Source organism: Ictidomys tridecemlineatus, chromosome 8, assembly GCF_052094955.1.
Source record: "Ictidomys tridecemlineatus isolate mIctTri1 chromosome 8, mIctTri1.hap1, whole genome shotgun sequence".
Classification (NCBI taxonomy): domain Eukaryota; kingdom Metazoa; phylum Chordata; class Mammalia; order Rodentia; family Sciuridae; genus Ictidomys; species Ictidomys tridecemlineatus.
This window is the reverse complement of record NC_135484.1, coordinates 30,869,581-30,882,220: the sequence shown is the minus strand read 5'-3', so window position 1 is coordinate 30,882,220 and position 12,640 is coordinate 30,869,581. Positions and strand designations below refer to the sequence as shown.

At 38.2% G+C, this 12,640-nt stretch overlaps 1 protein-coding gene and 3 non-coding genes across 4 annotated transcripts; all 4 read left to right on the top strand.

The window, feature by feature from the left end:
• Positions 1–3,301: 3,301 nt before the first annotated feature.
• On the top strand, positions 3,302–5,786 carry Rps12 (ribosomal protein S12). Its single transcript, XM_078019106.1, has 6 exons — positions 3,302–3,398; positions 3,520–3,570; positions 3,749–3,865; positions 4,768–4,870; positions 5,195–5,296; positions 5,702–5,786. Exons 2-6 carry the CDS (start codon positions 3,557–3,559, stop codon positions 5,762–5,764), a joined length of 399 nt encoding a protein of 132 aa, XP_077875232.1. The 5' UTR covers positions 3,302–3,398; positions 3,520–3,556; the 3' UTR covers positions 5,765–5,786.
• On the top strand, positions 4,086–4,158 carry LOC120889366 (small nucleolar RNA SNORD101). The gene has a single exon (XR_005733274.1). It is a non-coding gene; the product is annotated as a small nucleolar RNA SNORD101 (small nucleolar RNA).
• Positions 5,039–5,114, top strand: LOC120889385 (small nucleolar RNA SNORD100). Its single transcript, XR_005733290.1, has one exon. It is a non-coding gene; the product is annotated as a small nucleolar RNA SNORD100 (small nucleolar RNA).
• Positions 5,430–5,560, top strand: LOC120889380 (small nucleolar RNA SNORA33). The gene has a single exon (XR_005733287.1). It is a non-coding gene; the product is annotated as a small nucleolar RNA SNORA33 (small nucleolar RNA).
• Positions 5,787–12,640: the final 6,854 nt, after the last annotated feature.

Below are 12,640 nucleotides of genomic sequence, written 5' to 3'. Positions count from 1 at the left end.
TTCTCTCACACAATCATATTTTTTTCCCTCAATAAACTGGGTTTTGCAATTAAAGGCCTAACATACTAACTTTACAAGCTACAGGACTACCAATAGCCTGTGTCAGTCTATTCCACTTTTATTTATTCATATACTTTCTTATTTTATTTTCCTTCTTGCCAACTCCTTTTCTCTTTGGATTGTTCCTTTGACATATGGGAATTTATCCAAATCTTTGTCTACAACTAATGTTTCTTAAAGTATATTTCAAACTATAGTACATGTTATAACAAATGAGGGTTAAACCTGAGCTGCGTCAGGGTAACATTTTTCTGTTTTTTTCACAACATTCATTTCCATCTATTGTACATATATCGTTTGTACCCCCAAGGGTAGAGACATTTCAAGTTTTCAAATAGAAAGTGGTTTTCTTGGAATGTCCAAGATGGAGTACAGCTACCTATCAACATCTTGATGTCACATTTTTAGCCTGTGGAACTGCGAGATGATAAATTTCTATTTTTTTTAAAGCAATTTAAATTTCTATTTTTTTAAAGCAATTTAGGGTACCTAGTTACAACAGCTCTAGCAAATTATAAACTACGTAAATACAAATTTCTACTGCTGTCTCTTTCTAACTGCAATATTCTCTTTTTCTATTGATGAAACCTTTTATTACAGTGAGATGGAACCAGTTGTATCACAGCCGAATGTGAGATACAGTCATTCTTGAATTCTCAGTTATCTCCTTCCCACATTTCAACAATCATTCAAATGGTTTGGATGGTTAGGAGTATGGGCCTTAAAGACCAGTTTCTCCATTTACTAGTCATCTGACTTTGGACAACTCTCTAAGCCTGGGTTTCCTTACTTCTTAAGGAGAGATAATATTGGCATTAGTACGTAAGGTCTTTATGACAATCTAGGGAGAAAACACAGAATAAGAATTTAGCACTCTACCATGGAGCTATACTCTAACTGCCCCCGCCCTCCTTTCTTTGTGATACTGAAGATTGAACCAGCTTTATCACTGAACTATATCCTCAGCTTTAAAAAAAAAATTTAAAAATTTGAGACAGGGTCTTGCTAACCCGCTGAGCTGGCCTCTAACTTGATTCTCCTGCGTTGGCCTTCAGAATTCCTGGGATTATAGACAGGAACCACCACGCCTGCGTGTACTTATTTTTTATATGTAGGATTTCAAACTCATATTTGTGTGCATTATGTAAATGTTATAATCTGTTTGTATAAGAATATTTTGATACTAACCTTTTAATATATATTTTCTTCCACCTTTGACAATATCTAAAATTGAAGGAGGTAAATTTTAAAAAGTGAATTGGAGAACCTATATTAAAGATTCCTTCTATCATGAGTATGCCCTTTAACTTTATTTGCAGGGTGTGGGGTGGGGGTTAGAACTAGTTATATAACTAAGATGATTTTTTAAAAAAATATAGGTCCAGTCCTAAGGAGGGAGGTTTGTGGCTGATAGAAAAGGTAAAGTAAAATATGAGGGCATAGGTCCGTGATATTGAGTCAACAGAACAAATTAGGAACTGCTAGAAGAGGAAAGCCAAGTCTGAATTGATAGGTACTAAACTGGGAACCCCAGCACTAAAGTCACTAAACTAAAAGGCCCTTGGTCACTTTTCCTTCATGAAAATGCTTTAAAAACAGTTATTTTCCATATTTACATTTCCAGAGTCTTTACAAATTGCTTGCTTCTTCTATAAGATGTTTTGGGGAAATGAAATATAATATGCTTAGCACGTTAACTTTTCTTCTTCTTCTTTCTTCCTTTCTTTTTTTTTGGTGCTGGGCATGGAATCCAGGGTCTCACAGATGCTGGGCTAGCATATCAGAGTTATTTGTCCAGTCCTAACACGTTAACTTTAATTTGAAAAGAGTGTTTAAACACTCCTAACCACATTCTTTCTCAAATATAAAAATATTTTCAGGGTAATTGTCAAAAAAAATCAAAAAGGCATCTGTGCCTTGCCCTTACTCTGTTTAGAATACTCTCTCCTTTTCTCCCCTGCTGATGGGATTCCCTTTTGGAGCCCTTTTCACAAGCTGCTACAAGCTCAAAATCTTCTCCTTAACCCCAGGCTACCTTGCACTACCTTGCACCACTCTTGTGGCATTTAGGCAATCTATTCTTGGGCTCAAATCTCAATCCCACGTCAAAAATGCAGAGCCGTGGGTACATTCTGGCTTTTTGTTTCTCAAGGCAAAATTTCATAAACATTTGTGTACGTTACAGAAGACGACTCAACACTTTTTAAATGAAACTCAAAAGCAACTGAAAAGCTGAAAATGAACTCCAACAATTTACTAAAATCCCAGGACTTCTGTCTTGATAACTCTCCCTATAATCTTATCACATGGACAATTTTCTCACAGCACTCAGGAGGCTGACTTTGCTCTATGTATACACCCATCAGGCCCATAACAAAGGCTTACTAATTGCTGAATGGCTGGTCAACTTGTTAAAAGAGGAGAGGGGGAAAAAAAAGATTATATTCAGCAGTTCCGTGAATTTGCTTTAGACGTGGACTGGGGAACTGGCCAATTACTTCAAAATGAAACATAATTCTTAGGGGGGAAAAAAAATCACAAGTTTGGAGTTTTTCGAATTGCACCCCGAATTCGCCGACTCCTGTTTTCCAAACGCTACGCTTTTCATTCCTATAGCACCCGAAGCCGAGCCCGTCACAAAGTGGGCATGAAGACACGGCGGGAGAGCCCTGCCTTGCATGCACTAGGAAACCGGCACAAGACTCCATTGAAACCCACCACACTGAAACCGGAACCGACCGCCGCGTCACGTGTTCCGCTCAACTAACACACAGCCTGCCAAGTGGGTTTGCTAAGTGCTAGAAGTAGCCAAAACGTGTTGGCTCCCGTTTTAAGGAAACAAAGATGAAGAGAGCCCACAGAATGACTTAGAAACCAAGGGGCAAAACGTGAAACCGGCAGGAAATTACAACGTGGCGTGGAAAGGATTAAAACTGATGTTCTTAGGGACCCAGGGCGCATTGGCACCCAGGATCCGATTAAACCACGCGACAGAAAGATTTGGTTCCTCAGGCACTCCGTAGGATGAGCTCTCTGGTCTTCGCAGGCCACGCCTGCCGCGGAAAAGGACAGTGAGAAGCTGCCCGGGTGTTGCCGGTTGTGCGCGCTAAACACTGGCCAAGGCAGAGGCAGGGAACTCACAGTGTTCTTGTTTCTCAACAGTCTTAAACCGGAAACAGAAAATCTAAAAGTCTGGCACCGCGAGAGCCACCTTTTTTTTTTGTGGGCGGGAACGCACATGCGCAGGGGTACCTAGCAAAACCCTTAAATACCGTCTTGCGGTCACGCGCGGTCTCTTTCTCTGCCGCCGCCGAGTCGCGCGGAGGCGGTGGCTCGGGGTGAGTTACGTCTAGGGTCGGCGAATGCGGTGGTTTTAGTGGGACTGGTGACTTCTGTCACGGATGGGGGATTAGTGTCCGATTTAAACACAGTCGTCTGATCAGTGTTTTTGCTTTTCAGTTTGTTCAAGATTCAGCTTCATCCGTAATCCACCGCCATGGCCGAGGAAGGGTGAGCCCGGGGGCTTGGTTTGGGGTGAGGGTGCTAAATAGGCCCGGAGCCATACGCGCCGGACAGGGTCAGCTGAGGCGCCATAAGCGTACCTGTCGAACATCGCCCGTCTCCGTCGGGTCCAAGGAGTTAAATGTTGGCGAATTTTGGCTGACGTTTCTGATTTGTCGCATTTCAGCATTGCTGCTGGAGGTGTAATGGACGTCAACACTGCTTTACAAGAGGTGCTGAAGACCGCCCTCATCCACGATGGCCTTGCACGTGGAATTCGCGAAGCTGCCAAAGCCTTAGATAAGTACGTTTATCAGTCTCAATACTGTGGGTTGTTGCAACCGGAACAAAACTTCAGCCGAGGGAAGAAAGCGCGAAGTTCATGGTGTTAGCACAAAAGTTCTGAATGGATCCGTTCTACAGGAAACCTAGGAAAAGCTATCAGACTCAGATCTATATAGCCCACTAATTTGTGGATTGCTGTTTGGAATGGGGGCAAGCCGTTGATTTCTTAAAACTACAGTGTTTGAATGATGACTTAAATGTCGGATACCCCTTCACTCCTTTCATGGGTGAAAACATTACAGTCTGACAAACCTGTAGGTTGTGGCTGTATTCTCGTTTTTGAGGATTCTGAGCCTGATTCTAGCAAATGAAGCATTATGCTAAATGAATGAAACATGAAGCTGATATTTGTTGCAGAAGCATCTGGACTTTGAGGAATTGTAAGTATAATAAGGAATTTAATCAGAAATCTAGAATACTTGTAAATTTGTTTGGCTGTCTTATTGGTTTTTGGGCTTGAAGCATCTTGCTTGAGTTGAAATTGAACGTGTTAAGGACTTCTGTGTCAGTTCAGTTCACTACAAGTTGACCCTTTGAATCCTAGGCGGTCCTGGTAGCAGTCTTACATTATATATATATATATATATATATAGTTTGACAGTGTTAAATGTTATTTTTTCTAAAATAAAATCCCTTATGCAGTAGTTTGTCTTTACATAGTAGGTTTTGTATAAGAAAGTTGTTGTGGTTGTGTTGGCCAGATTTTATTTAAATTCCCCCCTCTAAAGTTTTCTCAGCAGAGTTTTGTGCAGATATGTGTTTTGTTGTTTTTTTAAAAATGTTTTGTCAGTGTAGCAAAACAGAGACAACCCTTAGTGCAAGAGCATTGAATTTCATTTTAGTTGCATTTTTTCATTTCAGGCGCCAGGCCCATCTCTGTGTACTTGCATCCAACTGTAATGAGCCTATGTATGTCAAATTGGTGGAGGCCCTTTGTGCTGAGCACCAAATCAATCTAATTAAGGTAAGTTAATTTGCACTAGCTTTGTATAATTGGGCTGGTTTAAATCATGCTATTTGTATCCAGTCACATGTTGCTTTCAGCAAGTATACATTTTATGGGACTGACATTGTTCTGTTGTGTTAAAGACGAAACATTATGCCTGCAAAGATGCTAATTGTTGATCTTGGTGCTGTACATGATGACAACTGGCTCCCTCTACTGAATTGCCATGAGGAAAATGCCATGTCACCCTTCTGACTACAGCTACCTTTGGGGTTTAATTTACTCTTAGTGGCATTAATATCTGCTAATAATGAAGTTTCATTTGTCTAATTACTGCAATAGGTCGATGACAACAAGAAACTAGGAGAATGGGTAGGCCTCTGTAAAATTGACCGAGAGGGCAAGCCCCGTAAAGTGGTTGGTTGCAGTTGTGTAGTTGTTAAGGTAAGTCAGTATCTGGGATGAAGGCTTTTCTGTGTGTATCCTTGTGTTGAGATAAATCAGGAAATGTAAGAGGAAAAAAATGTGTTTTTTAATAATTTTTATGGGTATTTGAAAAGAAAAATGAGACATTTTAAAGCCAGCTAGTGAATCTGCTTACCTGCAAATGTTTCTGCAGAAATTTTAGAAAAAGCTGGCAATAATAATGCCATCTTACGAGCCTTAAAGACACTGAAGTCCTTAAGGTCCCTGAAAATGGCTACAATAAATAGTTATGAGAAACATTTCCAAACAAACTTCAGTTGTTAAAGCTTCATTAAGGCTTTCATATGTAATTAGTGTTAAGAACTTGGGTGAGACTTCCAAAAGTTAATAAGAAATTGTACGTGTTTTTTTTCTTCTTTAAAGGATTATGGCAAAGAATCTCAGGCCAAGGATGTCATCGAAGAGTACTTCAAATGCAAGAAATGAGCAAATAAATTTTTCGTTCACATTCCTCACCTCTGGCTTTTTATTTGGGGCAGTTAAATAAGGTCCTTTTAGTGAAGGGACATTAACTAGCAAATTCTGGAAGCATGTTCTACAACGATTCTATGATTTCTAGCTAAAAAAACAATTATTGATGCGGTGTTGGCATTTAAACTTGAGTAGCCTAAGAAGCAAAAATAGGCCTAACAGAAGGGTTAACAAATGGATTTAGGCTATGGGATGCTACAAATGCATGATATCCTAGTTAACTTTGATCTAAGATTTGGTCACTGAAGCAGGAGATGTTTCAACATAACCCAGTCTCAAAAATTGACCAGTATATTCAAGCTTATGTTAGATTTCTGATTAAGAGCATGTGGCTTAAGGCCTTAAATGAGCCAAATATGGTATTGAATGCTTGTTGCACTGAGCTTAACCAGTTAAACTGGAGCTTACTGAGCTCTATGAACATGGTATTCATGGTGGTTGTTTCCTCAACTGTTACACTAGCGGTTTCAGATTAATACATAAATAAACCCATCCAAGCATGTTTAGGTGCTGACTTTTCCTGAAAATGTACACTCTATCCTTGGCAGTCTGGATCATTGGAGGGTGGGATGCATTTTTTTTGTGAGAGATTTAGATTTGGCTTTTAGGAATGCTTTAAATTTTAGACTATTGTGCATCCCATTGGTGCACAAGGCCTTGGGTTCAATCCCTAGCACCACAAAAAATATCAATGTATTGTTCGGTCCACTGCCCATTTTTGAAAGCTTTGGGTCCAATTTAAACTGCCTTGAGACCTCACCTAGTTTTGGAATTTTTGGTGTATTTTTTTTGAAGTGTCACCTAGTCTTGTTTCACAGAACAATGCTGAAATGATCTAATCTTATGTCAGTAGAACCTACAGGTTGGTTGCACCTGTCTTATTTTGATGCTTTCATGTCCAACAATGTAGCTGCAATATCCACCCCCCTTTTGATTTTAATGCCCAGGGGAGTTAACCACTTGAGCCACATCCCTAGCATTTTGTAAATCTGAGGCTGTCTTTGTTCAATCCTGCCTCCCAAACTGCTAGGGTTACAGGCATGTGCCACTGTGCCTTCGCAGTGCTTATATCCTTCTGTAGGTTCGTCAAAATTTAAGTCTTCATCAACCAGCATCTTTTTACCTTTTTGTCCTTTGCCATGCTTTGCCTTGTTTGTAATGCCCAAAGTTCAGTCTGTTTATTTCTCTGCAGCCTTTATTGTACCAAGCTTTAAACCCAAGGCCATTTAACCACTGAGCTACACTTTGTATTTTGAGACAGTCTTGATAAATTGGGTGGGTACTTGCTAAGTTGTTGAGGCTAGTTTTAACCTCCCTCCTGCTTTGGCTTCCCGAGTCACTGGGAATACAGGTATGCACCACCACTTTCAGCTTTTGCAGCCTTCTTGTAACATCCATAGGTTCCTGTGGTCCAAATGTTTTCACTCTGCTTAGCTTTAGACTATATTGTGCATCCAGAGACCTTGTTAATGCCCATGTGCACCTCAAGTTCTTTTGCGTTTCACTGAAGTGAACTTAGTCACCTTAAAAACATTGTTAAAGGAAAAGCAAGAGCTATTTGGTATGTACCAGAGTCCAAGTGTTTGACCATCAGTCTTTGGTAGCAACTTCCCTGGCCAGAGCCCTTTGGCATCCTCAACTGCTTTTATGAATTATCTGGATGATTATCATGCTGCGTGTCAGTTACTCATCCTAACCAGTCTCAATTGTTAAAAGTGATCATGTCCATGTGATTTGTAACTTCTATGTGAAACAAACAGTGTTCACCAGGGAGCCCATGGGAGCTCTAGTGTTAGGACAGAAGCAGGGAGAGAGAATTTTTTTTTAATATTTATTTTTTTACTTTTCGGTGGACACAACATCTTGTTTATATGTGGTGCTGAGGATTGAACCTGGGCCGCACGAGTGCCAGGCGAGTGTGCTACCGCTTGAGCCACATCCCCAGCCTGGTAAAAATAGTTTTATGAAACAGGTTGCTATGTGAGCTCAGAATGTCTCCAAGTGCTTGGTAATATTTTCATGCTCAAATGGGCAGACTGATGAGTCCTGTTTATATTGGCTGTAAGAAACCTCCAAGCCAGTTGGGCCTGGTAGTACACCCCTGTAATCCCAGAGGCTGAGACAGGAGGATTGCAAATTTAAAGAAAGCCAGCATCAGTAATTTAGCAAGGCTTAAAGCAATTTAGCCAAACCCTGTCAAAAAAAAAAAAAAAAAAAAAAAAAAAAAAGAAAAAGGCCTTGGTGTTTGGCTCAGTGGTTAAGTGCTCTTGAGTTTAATCCCTAGTAACAACAAAAGTCCTCCAAGCCTAGTATTCCATTTCTTTCTGTTCTTCACTGTTGTTTGGTTCTGATTTTATTAAAATTTATATATTTCTCATAAGCTACTTTAAATGCTTTTAAAAATGAGTCGGGACATCCACATAGAACTTTTAAAAAGGCTGTATTATGCTGTATATTTAAAACAAGAATTTGTCAGTCTATAACTGGATTGTTGAGGCAGTTGAACCATTTTATAGGCAGAGGTGTTATAAGCCCTAGAAAACCTCTGGAACATCTATTAGTCATGCTAAGGACTATTCTAGCCCTTAAAATGGAACTTGAATATTTTTCCACATATATTATGCTTTAATCATACTTGAGTTTTCTTTTATTACAAAGACTTAGATTCAAGGAATGTGATAATTAAGCAGAAGCACTCCTGAGATCTATAGTAAAGGCAAGGGAGTATGTCCAAAGGAGGGGAAACAAGGTCACAGCTTTCTCCACTCCAGGCTCAGAATGGAGCAGTTTGCCCGCTGAGATAGGTAGGGCATGGTCCTCCCAGCTAGGCATTTTCAGAAAGCTCAAAAGCCAAGAGAATAGAACTTCAGTGATGAATTCAAATAAGCAGTATTGGTGGCATGGTGGACTAAGAAGGTGCCCAAGACAGAAGGAAGCAAGTTTTCCTTCCCCGAGGAACTTGTTAGAAGTCTGACTCAATGCTGTTGCCATGTGTTGGGGGTGGAGGGATGCTTGGGGTTGAAAACTTGTCTTTAAAAGGGTGAACAAGCATTTAGAGTTTGGAGTTTAAAAGTGCAAGCCCACCACATCAAGAGTGTTCAGAAGACTAGGACTAAGGCTCCCCAGGCAAAAAAAAAAAAAAAAAAAAAAAAAATTATTTTTAATAATCATGGCTTTCACTTTATATAAGAGCATTAGCACATAGAAACTGAAATTAAGAGAATGATATGTTCCAGTCAGCTTCTTTTCTATAGCTTAATCTTGGTTAGTTAATTAAAGTTGCATTACAAACAGCCTGGTGTACATATCTGAAATTCCAGCTACTGGGGCCTGGGTAATTTAGCAGATACTGTCTTAAAATTTTAAGAAAAGGGGATGGGAGTATAGCTCAGTGGTAAAATGCTTGAAAGGCTTGGAAAGCAGGACGGACAATGAACCTACATTGACAGGACAATTTTCTAAGCTTTCTCCTACTTTGCATGAAATATACCCCTTAGGAATATTTATTTTTATTCCATGTTCACTAACCATCTTCGTGATCACATTCCTAATTTGATTTTTTTTTTTTTCAAATTAGCTTTGGGAGGGAAATGTACCAGAGAAGAGACAGAAAAGTGTTTTTATACTCTTCAAGTTTTTTTTTTGTTGTTGTTGTTGTTGTGTTTGTTTGTTTTAATTTTGAGCTAGCCAAACTGACTATAAAACATGTAAAGTATCCTAGTAGTCCTTCTATGGACTTGCCAATCCATGAGGTTCTATTAACTTTTCATTCTTTGATGATAAAGGGAGAGAGAAATTAGACAGCATTAATTAAGCATGTCTTTAGTTAAGAAAACACATTTATTAGATCAATTACCAATAAAAGAATAAGAGTAGGGCTTATACCCAGTTGGTAGAGTGCATGCCTGTAAGGCCCTGGGTTCAATCCCCAGCACCACCAAAATAAATAAATAAATAAATAATAATAGGAATAGCGCTAATGTATTAATCACAGCTGTTAGTAGTAATTCTGTTGGTTGGAGGAGGAGAATTATTAAGTTGAAAATCTCTGGGATATTATGGTGCTATAATAATGGAAAGTGTGGAAGACCATATTTTAATATGAATATTTTTACAACGTATTCAAACATATGCAATAGGCTAGCATTTTGAAAAATCACAAAAAGAGGAGATGAAAGAATATAAAGTTGAGTGCCAGTACAGAAGAGAATAGATTGGAAGGATATATATACATCAATGTGTTAACAGTTATTTCTACAAAAGTTGGCATTTTGGTTTTTCATTTTCTCATTTGTTTTTCTTTGCTCTAATCAACATGTATTATTTTTGTAGTAAGAAATCTTTTAGTTAATAAAGTAATGTTGCAATATGTTTTGGGGGTTAATTTCAAGTGCCCTTAATATAATAAATTTTAAAACATTTTATTTTATGAATAAATTTATTTATTGGCTTTTTAATAAAATTGCACTTGAATATTGAATTCATACCAAGCCAGCAGAGGGCAGTATGAGGCTAGCCTCAAGTGTGGAACTTGAAAAACAAAAGAGTAGCAACTACAGCAGTTCTTCCTAGAAGATTCTTCTCCCATTCTTTTTAAGTTTTCCAGAATTCTGCTGGTGATAGGATGAGAGAACACAGGCCACTGTTGAGCTTTCATTTAGTATTTTGGGGCATTTGTTTTTATACATGAAATCATCATTTGAGTTGAATTTAATAAAAAGCTTCTAAAAATAATATATCTTGAAATAGACCTAATTAAGGATTAGGAATGGGTACAGACCTTGCCTACCACACTCAGATAAGCCCCTGGATCAATCCCCACTGCAGCCAAAAACAAAACAAAACAAAAACCCTGATATTAGCATTGCCTTGAGACCACTTAAATATTTAAGCCATTGAACTAGCATTATTTGCACAGCATTTTCTATTTCTAATTATGATATGAAATAGCTTAAAGACATTTTATAAATAAAACATTACTTATTATTAGAATTCAAGAAACCACTGACTAATATTGCCTTTTTTTCTTTCTTCAAAGTTCACCAATTTTAATTTGCAATGTTATCTGTATGAAATACAAATCAGAAATTAAAAAATGTAAACAGTTGATTTTCAATGGATGCATACCATAAACCATATAGTAATGGAAAGCAATTGGGCACTTCCCTTTCTCATCCTAATTCAGAAGTAATTAGATCTTATTGTGAGATCCCTTTGGTGAGCTATCATATTTAATCTTGGAAAAGTTTTTAATCCTTTTAAAGATCAACATATTTTAAAACATTTGGGGCTGGCGATGTGGCTCAAGCAGTAGTGCGCTCGCCTGGCATGCGTGCGGCCCAAGTTCGATCCTCAGCACCACATACAAACAAAGATGTTGTGTCTGCCGAAAACAAAAAATAAGTATTAAAAATTTCTCTCTCACTCTCTCTTTAAAAAAATATTTTAAACCATTAGCAAATGTTAATTGTCTAAATAGTACATAGTTTTGTTTTTGCTGGTTGATTTTTCTCCCTTTAAGATAATTTTAATAAAGTTTTACCATTTTTTTAAAAGAATGAAATTTTATTTCAATAGTGGCTCATAACTTGCTATTTTTCATTTAACAATATCATGGACATTTTTCCTTGTTAGTGCGTACTTCTTAATCATATTTAGACTATTTAAACTTTTGTCTGTCTGTAAGAAGCATGAATTTTGAGGACTTATTCCAGGTTTTCAAGTCAGATTGAACATCTTTAACTTCATTACAGAATGCACACTTTTTAGCTAGTGAGGTCAGTGCAGAGTAGCATTTTTAAATGTGCTTTGATAGACTGTCAGCTGAGGTTACTGAAATTATTATTATTATTATTATTATTTTGGTACTAGGAATTGACCTTAGAAGCACAGGAGCACTTGACTACTGAGCCACATCCCTTGCTCCCACCTCCCCTTTTTTTAAAACAGTCTTGCTAAGTTGCTAAAGGCCTCACTAAGTTGCAGAGGCTGGCTATGAACTTGCTTACAATCCTGCCTCATCCCCCCAGCTACTACTGAATGTATTTTATTTTTTGGTAGTGTTGGAGATTGAACCCCGGGCCTCCTGGAAATTCTAGGCAAATGCTGTGCCACTGGGTTACATCACCAACCCTACTACAGTTATTTTATATTCAACTGAAAATCGACTCTACAACGTATTCCTTCAAGGAATAGTTTTGATCTATAATAGTGGAATGATGTTTTGTTAAAATTTTTTTCTTTGTTGAGAATATAACTGGTGCTACTTGAAGAAAAAAGCTTCCAGAAAAATACTATTCTGGGAAAAGGACATAATTTGGATTATCAAGGCAAGTGGTGTTCTTTGGAGGTTGTGATCTCCACATAGTTGCTTCATGGCAGCATGGACTATATTCTGTGCTGTAGCATCAGTGCCTAGAGCAGTGTTTGGGTGGATCAGTGCTCTAGGCTTTTTCATCAGATGAGTATGTTTGACCTGTTTGTTTCTGGCCTTTCTTTTCAGGCTTAGACTCCTCAACCTTCTTTTAACCTTTTACTTTTTCATGTTCTTTTCTCTCTGGCAACAGAAGTGAATCTTTTAGATTGGCCTCTTTCAGACTAGTATGGTGCCAAACTGTCTCAACTTCTCTTCTTTGCAGTTCCACTCTAGGGAACAGGGCAGAGAAACATACCCTATCACAATATGGGGTACATGGCTCTAAGAGTCTGAAAAAATAATTTTAAAAGCCATTTTGAGACCTGGGAATAGTAAAAAACACATGAATTCAGGGAAACTATTTTTACACTGCAATAATTCCTTTTTGAAGCCTATTTATTGAGACATATGCCAAC

What these genes read in the sequence shown, in the direction of transcription:
- Rps12 (XM_078019106.1), top strand. An exon ending in GCTGCCAAAGCCTTAGATAA is followed by an intron (nt 3,866 to 4,767) that starts GTACGTTTATCA and finishes TTTTCATTTCAG; the next exon opens with GCGCCAGGCCCATCTCTGTG. An exon ending in ACCAAATCAATCTAATTAAG is followed by an intron (nt 4,871 to 5,194) that starts GTAAGTTAATTT and finishes TTACTGCAATAG; the next exon opens with GTCGATGACAACAAGAAACT.